General features: G+C 25.3%; 10 protein-coding genes across 10 annotated transcripts; 4 read left to right on the top strand and 6 right to left on the bottom strand.

The window, feature by feature from the left end:
- Positions 1-323: 323 nt before the first annotated feature.
- On the bottom strand, positions 324-1,982 carry cand_024570 (uncharacterized protein; the record flags this gene model as incomplete). Its single annotated transcript, XM_067212687.1, has 1 exon — positions 324-1,982. The coding sequence occupies one exon, from the start codon at positions 1,980-1,982 to the stop codon at positions 324-326; it is 1,659 nt and encodes a 552-aa protein (XP_067068626.1).
- A 609-nt stretch (positions 1,983-2,591) lies between these two features.
- Positions 2,592-3,299, bottom strand: cand_024560 (uncharacterized protein; the record flags this gene model as incomplete). Its single annotated transcript, XM_067212686.1, has 1 exon — positions 2,592-3,299. One exon carries the CDS (start codon positions 3,297-3,299, stop codon positions 2,592-2,594), a length of 708 nt encoding a protein of 235 aa, XP_067068625.1.
- Positions 3,300-3,461: 162 nt separating this feature from the next.
- cand_024550 (RNA recognition family protein) lies at positions 3,462-4,082 on the top strand (the record flags this gene model as incomplete). Its single annotated transcript, XM_067212685.1, has 1 exon — positions 3,462-4,082. One exon carries the CDS (start codon positions 3,462-3,464, stop codon positions 4,080-4,082), a length of 621 nt encoding a protein of 206 aa, XP_067068624.1.
- An 83-nt stretch (positions 4,083-4,165) lies between these two features.
- Positions 4,166-5,338, bottom strand: cand_024540 (uncharacterized protein; the record flags this gene model as incomplete). The annotated part of the gene is made up of 1 exon (XM_067212684.1): positions 4,166-5,338. One exon carries the CDS (start codon positions 5,336-5,338, stop codon positions 4,166-4,168), a length of 1,173 nt encoding a protein of 390 aa, XP_067068623.1.
- A 1,453-nt stretch (positions 5,339-6,791) lies between these two features.
- On the top strand, positions 6,792-7,358 carry cand_024530 (uncharacterized protein; the record flags this gene model as incomplete). Its single annotated transcript, XM_067212683.1, has 2 exons — positions 6,792-7,025; positions 7,089-7,358. 2 exons carry the CDS (start codon positions 6,792-6,794, stop codon positions 7,356-7,358), a joined length of 504 nt encoding a protein of 167 aa, XP_067068622.1.
- A 175-nt stretch (positions 7,359-7,533) lies between these two features.
- On the top strand, positions 7,534-9,219 carry cand_024520 (protein phosphatase 2C; the record flags this gene model as incomplete). The annotated part of the gene is made up of 1 exon (XM_067212682.1): positions 7,534-9,219. The coding sequence occupies one exon, from the start codon at positions 7,534-7,536 to the stop codon at positions 9,217-9,219; it is 1,686 nt and encodes a 561-aa protein (XP_067068621.1).
- A 181-nt stretch (positions 9,220-9,400) lies between these two features.
- cand_024510 (BSD domain-containing protein) lies at positions 9,401-11,377 on the bottom strand (the record flags this gene model as incomplete). Its single annotated transcript, XM_067212681.1, has 1 exon — positions 9,401-11,377. One exon carries the CDS (start codon positions 11,375-11,377, stop codon positions 9,401-9,403), a length of 1,977 nt encoding a protein of 658 aa, XP_067068620.1.
- Positions 11,378-12,674: 1,297 nt separating this feature from the next.
- On the bottom strand, positions 12,675-14,429 carry cand_024500 (uncharacterized protein; the record flags this gene model as incomplete). The annotated part of the gene is made up of 1 exon (XM_067212680.1): positions 12,675-14,429. The coding sequence occupies one exon, from the start codon at positions 14,427-14,429 to the stop codon at positions 12,675-12,677; it is 1,755 nt and encodes a 584-aa protein (XP_067068619.1).
- A 435-nt stretch (positions 14,430-14,864) lies between these two features.
- Positions 14,865-16,241, top strand: cand_024490 (uncharacterized protein; the record flags this gene model as incomplete). The annotated part of the gene is made up of 1 exon (XM_067212679.1): positions 14,865-16,241. One exon carries the CDS (start codon positions 14,865-14,867, stop codon positions 16,239-16,241), a length of 1,377 nt encoding a protein of 458 aa, XP_067068618.1.
- Positions 16,242-16,391: 150 nt separating this feature from the next.
- cand_024480 (zinc transporter) lies at positions 16,392-17,438 on the bottom strand (the record flags this gene model as incomplete). Its single annotated transcript, XM_067212678.1, has 1 exon — positions 16,392-17,438. One exon carries the CDS (start codon positions 17,436-17,438, stop codon positions 16,392-16,394), a length of 1,047 nt encoding a protein of 348 aa, XP_067068617.1.
- Between the last annotated feature and the right edge of the window lie 165 nt (positions 17,439-17,603).

The following is a 17,603-nucleotide window of genomic DNA, read 5'->3' as shown; positions in this document are numbered from 1 at the left end:
TGAATATAAAAGATTAGTTATTTTAGAAATGCTAATGGTCTGGGATTTTATTGGAAATTTCAGAAAAAGAACATATAAAGTTATATAGCAATCTAAAATAAATAACTAATAATATTATGTTATAATTTTAATAATTTTATAGGATATATATATTTTCTTAATATTATTATAATATATATTATTTAATAGTATAATAATATTTGTATTGATCTAATCTATATAAATAATTTAACTTAATAATTTCCAATTTCATTAGACTTTTTTTTTATTAAAATTTTAATTAAAATACTTTTAATATTCTTAGATGTCTCTAAGTTGATTTGTTATGAAGTATTAATTCTTTTTTGTTTCAAGATTTTATTTCCAAGAGTAAAATTTTTTTTATACATTGATGCATATAGCTGATCAAGTCTATTATCAAAATGGCATATTCTTTTACAAAGTAGTAAAGCATGAGCTGATCTACCACCTGGTATTAATGCTGAACTTACTTGACCCCATTTTTGTGTACATTTCCTATCTAAATATTTCGGTTCACATACACACCAATGGCATAACATACCAAATGAATTGATTAAAATTTGTTTTAATTCTAATAAACCATCAATTTTATTACTAAGTTCCTCATTATAATTTATTAAAAATTTATTTCTATATGATAACTCTTTTTGTAATAATTCTATTTTATTATAATTTTCATCCATCATATTATGTAAATATATATATTCCTTTATTTTATGTTTTAAAGTATATTCTGAATATAAACGTTGATATTTCTCTTCTTCATAAGCATATTTTCTTTTACTAATCAAATTATCAATTTTTTTAATATAAAGTTCTAATTCTAAGGGATGATCATAAAAATATTTGATTGTGTTTTTAGCTTGAGTTTCTTTCTCACTTTCAACAATTTCTTTTATATATATAATATTGTTATTTACAACTTCACTTTCTTCTTGATTATAATTTTTATAATTTTGGTCAGCATCATCTTCAGATGAATTGTCATATCCTGATAAAAGTGTATCAGTTTTTTTTTTTCTAAATATTTCTCGTTTAAGATAAGGTTTTTCATTATATAATACTGATTTATTTAAATTACAATCTTTATTTTCAGTCCTATAATCACTAAAATAAAAATAATCTCCCATATTTTGTATACAATCAAATCTACAATAATCACTTCTTGATAATAAATCTTGAAATATATCAAAATCTTTATTTTTAGTTATATTTGAATGTTCATCAAATTGTTGTTGACTAGATTTAAGAACATATGGTTCAAATTTTTCATTCTTACTAAGTTGATCTTCATAGGATAAAATAATTTCATTTAAATTTTCTAATTCTGTATTATATTTTTCATCTTTATTATCTTGAGTTTCTATATTTTTATTTTGTGTATCATAAAAATACTTTCTATTAGTATTATGAGATTTTATTTGAATACTTAATGGCTCTGGATTACATTTAATTATATCATTTATATCAAAGTATTCATAATTTACAATTGGAAATCCTTTGTGTGGTTCAAAATGAATTATTTGACTAGATTTGTCTGCAGTATTGTCATAATCCAAGTTTGAAGAAGTATTATTTTCATGATTTAAGTAGTCTTGATCTTCTTTATCATAACGTCTGTTAAAATCTCTTTGTTTTAGTGTAAATTCTTGAGGTTCTTCATTTATTAGTCTATAACACCAATTTCTTTGAAGAAATATGTTATCTACTGTAATATTTTTATTAATAAGTTCCCTTAATTTAATATCTGGTGAATCAACTTTATAACTTGCAATAATACTAGATTTACCTTTTTGAATTTGTTCTGATTCATTTTCTAATTTTTGTATTTCTTTATTACTTTTATGTAATTCTCCAAAGTAATTAGTAACTTCTAAATATCTCAAAAATTTAGTTATTGATATCTTTTCTTTATTATCAAATGTGAGCTGACGAGCAATATTCCTGGTCATTTTATTCATTTTGATTTATTAATTATACCTATATAAATTATAAATTTATTAATATATTGATAATTCTCAGAAAGTTTATAATTTTGGTAATATTATTTGTTCATATAATGCACACACATTTCCCTTATTTATTTTAGGAATTTTACTGAAAACTTTAATATTATCTATTTAATATTAGTTTCGTTAAAATCTATTAAATATAAAATAATTGTTAATATTTATAATAATAAGCTATTGAAAATACTTCCCATTATGCTATAAGGGTCTAATACATTATAATTTTAGAATCATAATTGAAATGAAGAATTCATATAAAATACAATATAGATTATAAAAACAAGGTGAATTAAGATTTCTTTTCCCTTTTATTTTTAAAAATGTTTATTTTGAAGTAACAATAAAATGTTCATGATTGGAAAAATCCTAAAATTTGCAGCATCACTCTATTAAAGAATGTATTCATTAAATTGAATATTTAGTTATAAGTATATATGATCCTAGTTTATCTATCAATTTCTATTAAGTATCCTAAGGATGTCTTCCCTCCATTTAAATAAATTGAACCATTTATTAAAAAATAAATTTTATATTCTCAATTATATAATCAACTATTTAGTATTATTCTTTCTTTTTTTTAATACGTCTATCAGCAGGTTGTTTTATTAATGGGTTAAATGGATATGATGATGGATTGCCGTGAGGAAATATTTGAGGGTACAACATCATATTAGATATTGGACCACCCATTCCTGGTGGTGGTGGTAATGGTATACCTGGTGGAAATTGTATATTTTGCGAAATTGGGATAACTGGATTACATGTAATATTAGAAGAATTGTTGACATTGGGACTTTGATTGGCCATAGATTGAATTCTAGATGGAGCTGTGCTAGTTAGTGAATCATCAGAAGTTTCAATTGTTTGTTTCTTAATTCTTTCCCATCTAATCACCAATTGTCTAATAATATATTCTTTAAATGATTTTTCTGTAAAGCCATAATTGAACCAAGGAGATATATCAAGTAATCTGCTCCATGGTCTATTTTCAGTACTAGTTTCCCAAACCATTACTAAGTTATTTATAGGATTAGTATCTGAAGTAGTTTGTTCAGGCTCAATGATTACAGTAGAATTTTTAACAGGTATGTTAGATATATTAGATATAGATCCAATGTCATTTGATATTCCTGTTGTTACAGTCTGTGACGCTTTTATAGAAAAGTCATTTAATCCACCCTCTCGATTAACACCACATATAAGAAACTTTACATCCTCATCACTTTCCTGATCATCATTTAATTGGTCATTGTCATGAATTTCTGACATATATTTATAATTCAGTATTAAACCAAAAAGTACATAAATCTGGCCTGGAGCCTAGACACTGCTGAAAATTCCCGGTAATAGTCAGGATTAGCCTTCCTTTTTCTACTTTTAGGTATTTCAATTTTTCAAGGCTACTTTTTTTTCTCACTTTCAGTTCCTTTAATGAATCTAGGAGAGCATTCTGCTGAGAAATTTAATATGGAATCTACTGGATTATCTACTCTATTTGCTTCATCTCCCTCTGCTCCTACAGTTGTATCTGATGTCAAAATTTCCAATACGGAGAATTTCGATGATATACAAAAGCCTCATGGAAATATGGAAACTGAAGGACCAATAGATGATGAGGAAATAAAGCGTTCTATTTATATTGGTAATGTTGATTACGGAACCAAACCAACAGAGTTACAGGAGCTATTTAAAAGTTGTGGGAGTATTAATAGAATAACAATTATGAATGATAAGAGGACTGGAATGCCAAAAGGATTTGCATATCTTGAATTTTGTGAACCTGAAGCAGTTGATACGGCATTAAAATTTGATGGGGCGATGTTTAGAGGTAGACAGATTAAAGTGTGTTCAAAAAGGAAAAATATCCCTGGTTTTACTCGAAACAGAGGAGGATTTCCAAGAGGAAGAGGGAGAGGATTTCCACTATTTACGCGTGGAGTAGGAATCCACAGAGGAACCAGAAGTAGTTATTTTGCACCACCATACTATTCAAGAGGAAGAAGTAGCAATGTATTCAATCCATCACAAAGAAATTTTGCCTCTCCATATTGACTTTGAATTAGAAAGCAACAGGTAAATCATTACCCAAACTGAATTCTTTTTGTGAATATTAATTTCTAGATACTTTTCTATTTTTAATGAGTCTCTTCAGCTTTCCAATGATCCATAAGATTTTTTACAAAGCTAGGTTTATAATCATCTCTATTCGTAATTTTGGTTCTAAAGAGATATGTAAATATAATAAGTAAAATCCAAATAGTAAGTAAGATTGATGTAGATGGATAAGTAATATGAAACTGAGAAGGAATATAAAAAAAACTCAGTGGATCCAATGGTGATGTTATGAATATGTCACTTATGTATAGCATTTGACTTATAAAGGCAACAACTGGATATGTCAGTGTAATTGAAGATATTGCTTGAGTATATTTATGAAGTCTAAGTATTTCATCTTCACTTTGTTTTTCAGTAATATTTGAATGTTTTAATCCATCTGGTAATAGTTGATATGAAATTATTCCAAATATTAATACAAATAGAAAATAAAAGAATTTTAAACTAATTTGAAAGGCAAGTAAATTTGTAAATTGAGAACCAAATATTGTTAACAATTTTAATAATACTGCACCACTTAATCCAGTATATAATGGACTTAATGTATATATTGGAATACCAGCTAAAATTTGATATATTAGATTACCCACAATGAAACAGAAGAATAAGATGGATGTATAAGGCATTTCACGTACTCTTGTCATTCTTAAAGTGCTATATATATTAGTAATTCCAGCTAATACTGATATTGTAATAGTTAAGAAATCCGGCAAAACTGCACTAAATATCATTAAACCTAGAAGAAATCCGAATAATCCACTAAGAGCACCAAATTGAGCAAAAATAAAATCTCCAGTATCTCCAAACAATGATAAAACTAAAAATGGCAATGCAGATATTATACACACTGTTGTAATAAAACGACTCATAGAGCTTGAAATAAATTGGTAGTTTAATTCTGGTAAATTCATAAGTGGTTGAGTATACTTCCTAGATAATTCTTGTTTATTTGACTTAGTCTTACCCAATCTCATTCCTGTAGCTGGATACCTTGGATATTTTATTGGTTTTACATCTCTTATTGATACTGGAATTTCAGGGCTATCATTATTTATATACATGTTCTTCTGCTGGGGTTTTATTTGGAAATTCTTTGCATAGTTGAGACTCATATCATGTATTGTTGATGAATAAACCACATTGAAGCTATAAAGTGTAGCAGATAATACCAACAATATGTTTAACATATGCATTTTAAAGGCAACTATTTGCTTATACTTTCTTTAGTTTTCTTTTAGAAATAGGAGTAATCTTCAAATGTGTTAAATAATCCACATGGTGCATAGCACATGCAGATACCGGTATTTGTTATATGTAACTACCGGTGTGGAAGATGTGCACACTATATTATTAATAATAAAATCGAGGGAATTAGTTCAATTTGATCTAAACTAATTATTTAGTAATTTGACTAAGGTGAAATTTATATTATATGTTAAATAATAAACCTCAAAAAAGAAATACTTTTAAGGAGTCTGGTTAATTTATATAGCTTCTCAAGTAATTCTTCTTAATTCGTCAGATTCTCTTTTATATGACACTATTATTCTAATCTACCTTGTTTTAATGAATAATTGAAATTGTTTTTTAATAGCTGAATATTATTCCAAAAGGAAGTGGAATTATTAAATTGGATTATTATCTCGGTCTACAACATCATTTCTTCCCTTCAATATGGATTGATATTTTCAATACAATCTAAAGGTTGGCATATTCATTTTCGAACTTAAGTGATTTGAGTTGTTTAAAGTGAAAATATATTTCTACACTATCGTAAGTATATAAAAATACTTTAGATTATTCTATCAAATATTTAATATATTTATAGTCTTTCTAAAGTATTAAAGTATTTTTGGATTTTATTATTTAAATAAATAAATTCAGCTAATTTTATTCACAGGATAGGAAATCAAGTCTTTGAGTTGTATGAAACAAAAGGCAATCTTCAACTCAACTATTGATAATATTATATTGACGAATTTAATATAGAAAATGATACTTTATTACTAATAATTATTTATTAGTAATGGTATATTTATAAAAACATATTTCCAAATATCAGATACCTCCAGTTACTACTATGATATTCTATAAGGTATAAAAATACATATTTCAATTTTTAATATAATTCTATATTTCATTGCAAGGTTTATGGCAAATTAATTGAGAACAGAAATAAATTTGAAAATATCCTAATGTTTAATTATATTGTTCATATCTATAAAATAAATTGAATTACTTTTACTACATATCAATATGACTATTATTGGGTGTTTACTCACCAAGACTTAATTTACAAATGAACATACTAACATAAAATGATGATAATATCGGAAATATTATTGAAGGTCATAAAATACAAATATATTGTTGTTTGAGCTGAATCAGAGTTTATAGATAGATTTATGGAAAATATTGAGATTTATAGAGATAAATAATATTATCTTAGCACATACAAAATTTTGTCATTCTTTATCTGAAGTTTGGTATTATTTACTGAATGATAAATATATATGACTTTTTTTTTTCTTGGTATAACCTACTGCACAGTTAGAATGCATGTATCTTATTGGCGGTTCTTTTGGCGTGATACTTTAAACTAGTCATGCATGATTTACTAAAAAAAAAAGAGGAAATTAATGAAATATGTATCGCCCTCAAGTTATATATTGGTTAAATTTGTTAATTTTATTGTTCTCTATATATTATGTATTGGCTAATCAAGTCTATATATCTGTTGATAGTACTGGAAAGATAGAAAACTTAGTAAATAATATACCAGATAAGAAGGATTTATTAACTTCCAATTTACTTAAAGCTACAAATTTGATGAAAATAAAGAGTAATGAAGAGTTTGAAAATTGTAGTTGTGTTGTAGGGGTGAGTCTTGCTAATTTGTTGTTATATATATATAATGATTAATTTTGTATATAATATTTGTAGAATTCATGCCTTACATTTGGAGATTGCTATGGAGCTGCAGCAGCTACAGTTATAGGTATACTCATTATTTTGTCAACTATTGGAATAATTGTTCAACATTTTGCAGGAATCCCAGATGAATTTTTAACTACTCATCATCCTGCTATTGTTGATAGTGCTAGAATTCCATGCAACTGCTTATGTCCAATACAAATTCGTGAACCAGCTCATCCAGATATGAAAACCTCAGTGAATGTAATAGATAGTCCTACTGTAAGTTCAGAGTCTTAGAGTAGATTTTTTGATTCTTAAATATATTAAAACAAGAAAATTTCCACACTTATTTACCATATACATTAAAATTTGTGTAAAATAAATTCAATGTACAAATAAATATTAATTGTTATTAATGAGAAAAAAATAAATTATACAAAGGTCAGCCCAATAAGGTTATTTATTTTCAAAAATGAAATTTCGTATATTACCCAGTAGTTCATCTTCTCGTGATAGTACTCCAAATATTTCTGATATTCAAACATTAAGCTCTCTAAAACGTTATTTAATTGAGAATATATACAAATTGGAAGAAAATTTACCATTAAGAGCTAGTGTAACAATTACAAAAGCTGATGATGTTGAAGAAAGTGATGACAATAGTGAAGATTCCAAAGAAAGTGACTATGAAAATGAATCAAAAAATTTCAATAGTCTTGATTCTATCTCAAAGCAAATTAATAAAAGTACAATAAATACTGAAGGAGTGAAAAGTAAAGATTTAGTTAGTAAACAATTAGAATACTCATATAAGTCCTCAAAATATAACATTTCTTATGATACTAAAAATAAGGAAGATGACAAAAGTACCATAGAAATATCTAAATGCCAACAGAAACTATTAAATAACTCTGGACTTCCCGAGGATTCAACTAAAAAAGAGAAAGATAATCTTTTGAACTTAAGTTTAACGCACCTTGGTAGTAAAATTTTGGATAATTTAGGTGAAGTTATAACTGAAGGAGCAGAACAAGTCAAACATTTCATTAAAAGGCCATATACTTGTACAGGTAGTGAGAAAAAGTTAAATAAAACCCTGAGTTATAATGTTGTATATAATATAGTTCAAGAGTTTTATAATAGGGAGATGAATAAAACAATAAAAGAAATGTTGAATTTCACAGATAATAATAATATTCGTGAACCCAAAAAAAAGTGGAATGATAATCGTAAATATGAAGCATTTTTAGAGAATCCATTTACAGCTATCAGTTGTTGGGAAGATCTTGGTATGAGACATGATATGAGAGATGGTTGGTTTATATCTAATATCAAAGATGGTACATTTTTAGGAGTATTTGATGGACATGGAGATAGTGGATCTATATCATCAGAATTAGAGGACATTTTACCTGAAGAATTTTATAATGCTCTAGTGAACCCAAGTGAAAAGGAATACCTTAATAGAGAGAAATCTAATAAACTTTCATCTCATTTTCCAAAGGATCCTATAATTGAAGCTTTGTTGAAAGCTTTCATAATAGCTGATCATAGAATCCTTATGTCTTCTAAATCTTTGAATTGTGGGTCTAGTGCTTGCTGTTGTTACATTGTTAGATTTGAATATGACAAAGAACATTCAAATATTCCATTGGAAAACACATTAGAAAATATACACTTCAAAAAATATATTTATAAATTATATTGTTCTAAAGTTGGGAATACAAGAGCTGTTTTGTGCCGTTCTGGGACTCCAATAAACTTATCTAAAGCAAAATTATTAGAAAATGATTTGCAGACTAATTCAAGTAAGCAACAAAGCATATATGACTTACCCATTGTTAGCTCTTTTGGCTATGGTATGTATAAACCTCCTAAAGAGTCAAATTACATAATTACAAATGTTCCTGATGTATTCAGTATTGAACTGTGTACTGAGGATGAATTTTTAATTATTGCTAGTCAAAGTATATGGGAAGTCTTAGATGAAAATCAGGCTGTATTGCTTATTAAAAGTATTTTGGATTCTTTGATTTCAGGGTATCCTAATTTAAAAAGAAAGATAATCTCAAACACCTTAGCTCAATGTATAGTAACAGAGGCTCTTTTAAGGGGTGTTACTGATAACCTCACTTGCATAGTAGGCTTATTTGTATAAATAAAACTAAAAAATTCAGATAAATCTTCATTTTTGAAAATTACTCTATAAATTTGTTATAAAAATGTATAATTATTTCTCTAAATATATAAAAAAATTTAAATTTATCAAAGAAGGTACTTATTCAATACTATAAAATAAATATTGAAACATTGAATATTTTTCTTAGATCCAATTCTCTTTATTGTAATCTGTTTGTATTTTGTAATTTAGAGAGCATATCTTCAAGCTTGTAATGATATTTTCTAGCAGTCTTAATAGATTCTAAAATTGGGAGACACATCGACCTAAGAGTTCCAGCTGGTTGTCCATAAGAACTTACTACAGTTATGGATATATTCGAGTTATCATGTACTAAAGATTCGATATTTTGAGCAACATTATCTAAAGTATTTATTAGCCTCCTTCGCTTTTCTATACTTTTAGGAGTCAAAGTAGATTTCCAAAAGTGACTTAAAAGTTCATTTACTTCCAAAAATTCTTTCTTTATTTGAGTAAACCAAACTGGCAAATTTTCATTATTTTTATTATTACTACAGTTTTGGTATTGCGAATTTTGAAATGTATTTAATTGTTGAGATGAAAAATTTTCAAGTAATGTACTTTTTTGATAATTAGATAATTGGCTAACTTGCTCTTGTTGAAGCTGTTTAGTACATTCAATTAGTACTAGACGACCAATGTCACTAAATATATTTATTGAAGAGTCTGGGAGTGTACAAAAGTTGGAATCTCCAATACTTAATATCTTATCTTGTTTCATATTCAAATTATCTTCTACATTATTCACAATATTTTTCATTTCATTTTCTCCCTCCATCCCAATAGAAAAAAAAGATTTTGGATTAATATTAAGATTACCTATTTGATTCTTAATATCTTTATTTTCAATCACTTGGTCATTGTGAGATTCAACAATGTCATTATTTATATCTAAACTAGATTTTAGTTTATCCATTCCAATAGTTAATTCCAAAATATGGGCTCCATGACGGTTAAATCGTTCTAACAAATTTTTGGAAGTATCTTCTAAATTTTGTGTTATAGATGCTGAACCTAGACTAGTGCCAAATCCACGTTTAGTATAATCTATATTTGGTAATAAATTAATATCTTTATCTACATATCTAGATAAAATCTCATTAAATCCACCAGATTCAAGATTATTAAGTTCATATAGTAAATCTTTACCTTCTGGTAAATTACCAATATTAAAGTTATCACTAGATATACCTTCAGATTTACGACCTAAAATATCAAAAAATAAAGGTGATTGAATTATTCTATTCCAGAATTCTTGTTCAGTTAGTCTATGGGGAACATATTCTGACATTTTGTACTTTATTATTGGAAACTCCTCAAGTATTGCATTCAATTCTTCTGCAGTAACTGTTACATCTATTCCTCCACTATTTGTATGTGACATTTTTGGAGGTTTTTTTAAAAAACTATCCACATTATTAGGACCCACTTTTTCTTCTTTATTCAATTCTAGTTTATCAATATGATGTTCTATAAAAGATTCTAATGGCATCTGACCAGTTAGAACTAAGTTTGTATAAACACTTTGTAAATCTGGTTCTAAATCCAATAATCCTTTAAGTTGTTCATGTATGGTTTTTTCTTTCTTTTCAATTTTTTTTTTCTTCTCCATAAAGAATTCCTTTCTAAATTTTATGTCTTGTTTTGCTTCTTTTTCAAATGGAATAGAATTATTTACTTCCATACTTACATTTCCATTTGATTGACTACAATTTACCTGAACAGATTCTTCATTACTATTAATTAATTTTTTAAGTGAAGTATCATGATACTTTTGAATGCTTTCTATAAGGATATCTAGATCCAAGTTATCTTTCAAGACCATATTTATATCTGTAAATCCCTCCTCATTCTTAAATCTTAGACCTAACAATCTTTTCTCTAGTCGATGGCGATGAGCATATAAGTTTTGCCATGGTTCTAAAATTATTTCATTTGTTTCCTCAGAACTTAAAGAGATTATTGAGTTGATATTATCAAACGGTTGATTCTTTATTGTACTTGGTACCCATATTATATAATGAGTTGTAATATAAATATTACCATTAACTTTCTTTATTAATACACTAGTGAGTACTTTTTGTAGATCATCACTTTTCAGAATTTCAAGTTTCATGTATTTAGTCTTATAAGTAAAGTAGTTTACTTTATTAGCGGTCTCTAATGATAAGGGGGTAACGTCTTATATTCTGCACCCATTAGACGGGATTTATTATATTACTTTTAGATATAAACTTGCAAATAGTAATATTTATAATAATTGGAATTTTCGTGGACTTTCAACAAGTAAATTCATCTTTTATACTTTTTTATTAGAAAAAGTTCTTTTGACATATACAGGATAATTAGGAAATAGGTTGTTACTTCCCCTTTTTTGCAATTTCATTATAATAATAAATTGAGATCTATTCAGATCATAGCTACCAATATTTCTCATCTTAAATTAAAATTTATTATATTTTAGATAATTACTTTATATTAATATCTAATTAACTATTGTATATAATTTTTCTTTTTATTATACAGCAGATCTAATAATTAATCTAATATTATCTTTACTTATTTAACAAAAATATATAGAAGAAGTTGGGACCAAAATTATGTTTGTAAGGAATAATAAAATAACTCATATTGATATCAATTATATATAGATACTTCTAAATATGAATAGTTCAAGATTTACTAAATACTTGTTAATATTATAGTAATAGATAATAAATTACAATTTCTTCTTTTTTTAAATTGAATATATTATTATATTTTATACTAAGTTATATTAGTAAAATATATCATATATAACTAATAAAAATAAATTTCAATATTTTAATAATTTTAGTGATTTATACATCTTGGAATAGTTTTTAAAAAAGTATTAATAGTATAAAATATACTTTCAAAAATATATTAAGAATGTAAATTTAACAATATAATACAATAAATAAATAAATAAATCTATAAATTAAAATTAATATTGTTATAGTATTATTAAATAAAAGATTTATCATAGTTATAGACAAAAGACATAAAAGCTTTATTGTAATAACAATGATTAAAGTCTATAAAATATAAAGTGAATATAAATTTGATAAATTCTTATTTACAAATATAAATTCATAATAAAAAACAAATTTTAGCTTAATAAATCCAAGTATAAACAAAAGATATATTTTAGAAGAAATAACTTTTTATTCAAATTAAAGTAAAATTATCATTTCTAAAAACAGTCAAAAAAGTGTATATGGTAGTTTAATACTTAAAGTAATAAATAGTTACTAATACTTGTATTAATTCTAGATTTTCATATATATATATATATATATATACATACATACATACATATACAGTATCTAATGACATTTTGAGTTTTTTTTTTTTTTTTCTTTTTTTTTGATAACTTTAATTTTGTTAATAAATTATGCCATCTTCTCTTTAAATTTCTTTTTATTTATCTTAGTCTCCTCAACAATAAAATCAGACTTCAATATAGGATGCTTGATTTCAGGGATTTCTTTATAAATTTTTACTATCCAATCACCAAGTTCATGTTCTTCAAGTATTCTAAATATATATGGAAATAAAGTAAATATCCCCATTATACCCAAAAATATACAAACAGAAGATTGGACAAAATATGAATCTATTGAACACTTTTCACCAATTGAATACCTGAATAAATCAGAGGAATAATCCCAAGATGTTCTATTAAAGTTATTTGAAAAGTCTTCATGAGAACAAATTTTTATATTAGTGTAATCTAAAAGCCAGATACTAAAACTAGTTGACCACTTATAACCAAGATTACTAATAGTATTAAATAATGTGATATAAGTACCTGCATATTTAGTATCTGCAATAATATTAAAATATGTCATAAATACCAATGAATGAACATCAGACAATATATGACATATTACAGATAATATCAAAAATAGTAAATAAAATGGAAATGGTGTTTCTACTTGGGAGATCTTAGGAATCCATGGTTTAAATATATAACGAGACCATATTAATAATGCACACCACATTATAGATGTAATAAGTTTCATTGGTAAGATATAATTCATTATTTTAAGCGGATACTTTTGCTTTGTAAATCTTACAAGAAATATTGGGGTTAAAACACTAAATGGAATCATTATTGGACTAACTAACATTATATCACTTTTGCTCATTCCATATTCAAGGAGTTTAAAAGTTGATGAGGCATCTGTTACTGCAAATGGAATACGAATAATTGATAGAAGTAATATTAAAAGCATTACAGGACGAAGTAAGATAATCTTATATAAAAGTATGTAAGCTTGTTTAATACTTAATGATTCTTCAATTTGAGTTTCCTCCATTTGATAATTTTCTGAATCACTAGAACATGTTGTACTACTATATGTAGATATAAAACTCCTCACTTTTTCATTTTGTTTTATTGTACTTTCTCCTTTAACCTCTTCATTTATTTTACTAATATTATATTTATTGTCTAAGTATTCCTCCCTTTTTATCACTGCTGTACATATAGTTACAATAAATATTATAATACCCCAAATAAAAACAAATTCACTCATCTCACAAATAGGTCTCTCAAATGGTGTATTATTCCTATTTATTAATGGACGAATATATTTATTGCTTATATGTATATCATTAAGAAATAAAAATCCTAAATATGCTAAAATATAACCTAATGATTGTCCAATTACATTACAAGTAGATGCTAATCCTTTATTTTTATGAGATAACATTGTTACAGCCCATGCATCTACAGCTATATCCTGAGTTGCCATTAATAAAAATAAGATAGAAAAGTATAATGATAATGGAATTATATAAGGTGAAAGTACAATTTTTGAATTATTAAGTTCACGCTCTCCCAACCACTTTGGTAAAAAAGGATAATAACTACCACCTATCATTAATATACTACATAATAATTGGGTTGGGATAATCCAAGTTTTTCGTCGTCCAATTCTTTCAATATATACACTATCAACTAAAGGTGCCCATAATAACTTTAGAGAAAATGGTAATGTTACCATACTAAAAATACTTTGTTCTTTATATGATATACGACCCTGTAAAATAAAAGGTATAGAACTACTCAGACCAATTGGTAAACCCTGGAGTGTATATAAAGTAATCAAGTAGATCACATTTCCCAGATCATCAAACATTTACCCATTAAATAATTTTGCCCTAAAGATTTGTTTATAGTCCTATATTAAATTTCTTATTAGGGTTTCTAGTTCCTCTAAATAAAAAAAAATTATAGAATCAATTTTCTTCATATACTAACATAAGACCTACATTTGTTAGTACTAAAAGTAAATGGCTAAGGTAAATTAGGCGGTATAAATTAGCCCCTATTACATATTTACAAATAGATGCCACTTTCTAACTTTTTTTCTTCAAAAATTATCATAAGATCTTTAGCCCTATATTATATTTAATAATTTTATTAGATTATAAGGCTACTTAAATAATATAAAGTGAATGTTTAACTTAAATATCAAGATATTGTGCTAATATTATACTAATATAAAGTAATTTGGGTAGCTATTATAATTTTCTAGAAATTAGACAAAAAGAGGAAAAAAAAAAAAAACGAAATGCTTAAAACTGATTTAAATAATGAGATGACATCAGATGTAAACTATCATTCTAAATTATTTGATATGCTATTTGTACAACATAATCAGACTTTAACTGTTTCTAGATTGTGCAACCAAATTCAATTTAATTCAGTACAAGAATGTAGAGAGATTTTAAAACTATATAGGGAGAGTGAAAAATATGGGAAATCTTGTGAACTTATATATTTAATTAGTATTATTGGTGATAATGGTGATAATATAACAATGAAAGTTATAAATGAAACAGATTTAAGTTTATATACATCTAAAATCTTTGAAAAAATTATATATGGGATTAAACAAAAGAATATTGATATAAATGATTCAATAGCTAATAATCAAGTACACTTTCATTTAGAATGCGAAGAAATTCGAAGAAATATTTTGGCTACAAAATTATTACCAAATAAATTATGGATTTCTAAGTATTCATTATTTAGAGAATCTGCAAGTCCAAGACTTCGTTATTCATATTCATCAAACCAATATTATAATATGATAAATAATAATTTAGATATATCTAAAACGGAATTATATCCAGTTATATCAAACAATAATTCTAAAAATAATAGTATTAATACAGACCCATATCCATTATCAATTTCTTTAGAGGCTAATATTGATGATTCTTCATATACTACTTCTAATCTTAAAAATGACTTGAATATAGATATAAATATGAATAATGTTTTTAATGGAAATAGCCAAGTATATAATTTCAAAGATATTAATGTTGATAAAAAAATTGTAGATATTATTATGGATGAATCATCATCCAAAATATCTATAAGTAATAATGACAATTTATTATTTAATGATGAACCTAATGATAATTTAGATTCAAATAATTCTAATAATTCAAATTTAATATTATTTTCTGAAAAGGAGATAAATAATGATAATTCTCTAGAAAAGAAATCTTCTAGAGGAAGAAAAAAAAAATCATCTTTATTTGATGAAAACAATAATACTGATAACAAAAAAAGTATACATTATAATAAATCTAAAAACTCTGAATTATCATACGAAATATTAAATAAAAAGAAGAAAATAGATTTCGAAAATAAATTGGATGATAATAATGAACATAGCTATAAATATAATCCACAACAAGTTGATACTATAAATTTAGAAAAAATAACTCGTGATAAAATATATAAAGATTCAAAAACCGGATATTTAGTAGTAGAAGATGATGTAGATTTTATATTAAGTAAAGAAAAATCAACATATATGACAAAAAAACAAACATCTAATGGCCATAACAAAATAATAAAATCAATTAATAATGCTAAAAAACATTCTGATACTAAACAACAAACTTTGGAGTCATTTTTTAAAGTATATAAATAATGGAATAAAATAAAAAATATTTATATTGTTTATGTCAAAAAAAAACTTGAAATATTGAAATTTGAAATAATTACTTATATAATTATTGGGATATTTCTTATCTAGTAATACTAATATTCAATTTCTTAATGAATATTTATATTTTTATTTTTAATGATGATTGTGATTATAATGATTTATATGCAAATCACCAATATTACTGTAATCTTGATAATTACATCCTCCAAATTTGTGTTGTATAATATTAATAATTGAAACTAATATAATTCCTAGAATAAAAACAGAGAATTTTTGTTTTCTATTTTCACCACAGCTAAATTCATCAATAACCATTTCTGCAAGTGCAACATATAATAGAGCTCCAGATGATATACAAATTAGAATAACAATTAATAAGGGGCTATTTAATAATGAAAATATTTGTCCCAATATTATACCTAAAGGTGACATAAGTACAAATGAAGCTAATAATTGCCTTGCAGTAGTTTTTGATATTTCAGAATGTTTATTTATTCCTGCTGCAACAGCAATACCCTCTATCCATTTATGAGTTATAATAATAAAAGTTGTCATTATCACTGAGGCAGTAGATTTTGAAATCCCAACTAATATACCTTCAAATACAGAATGAACAGATAGTGCAGAAACTAAAAAATATAAATTTGAAGTTGATGTATATGATACTTGAGGTATTAAAGGAGTAATAATATTTACTCCTGATATGTTAGATTGTGGTATATTTAATGTCATTGTTTCACATGAAGAAGTTACTTCATTTGATAATGATTCATTAATTGATCCTCTACAACCGGGATCTTCATGGTGATGATGATGATGATCTCTTCTATGTGGAAATGAATGATCATGCATATGAAATTGAGCAACTGTCTTTGATGAAAATAGAGCTTTCTCAAAAAATAGTATTAATGTTAAACCAAAAAGAGTTAAATAAGATACAATCGGTATTTCTGTACCCATTATATAACATCTTAAATTTATCAGTTGAGATAATCTTTCTGCTTCAGGAACTAGATGACAGAGTACTAATGTAACTAATGTCCCTCCAGAAAATACATTTATATATTGTAATAATGTAGGATTCAAATTTCCTAAATATATTGGAATATATGTCCCAATAGCACCAATAAACATTATCATTATAAATGAGATTATCTTATTTAAAATAACTATATCCATATTTAATGCACTTAATTCTATCAAATTATTTATTTATAAAATGATTTTTTTTTTTTTTTTTGTAATATAAGCCTTGAATTTTATTCTATTTCAGGTTTACCTTAGTTCTCAGTTATTATTTCTCCAATATAGCGCCTACTATAACCGCTGTTATTTTTAAATAAA

The sequence above is a fragment of the Cryptosporidium andersoni genome, assembly GCF_001865355.1.
Source record: "Cryptosporidium andersoni isolate 30847 chromosome Unknown contig_66, whole genome shotgun sequence".
In the NCBI taxonomy this organism is placed as follows: Eukaryota; Apicomplexa; class Conoidasida; order Eucoccidiorida; family Cryptosporidiidae; genus Cryptosporidium; species Cryptosporidium andersoni.
This window is presented reverse-complemented; position numbering and strand designations above follow the sequence as displayed.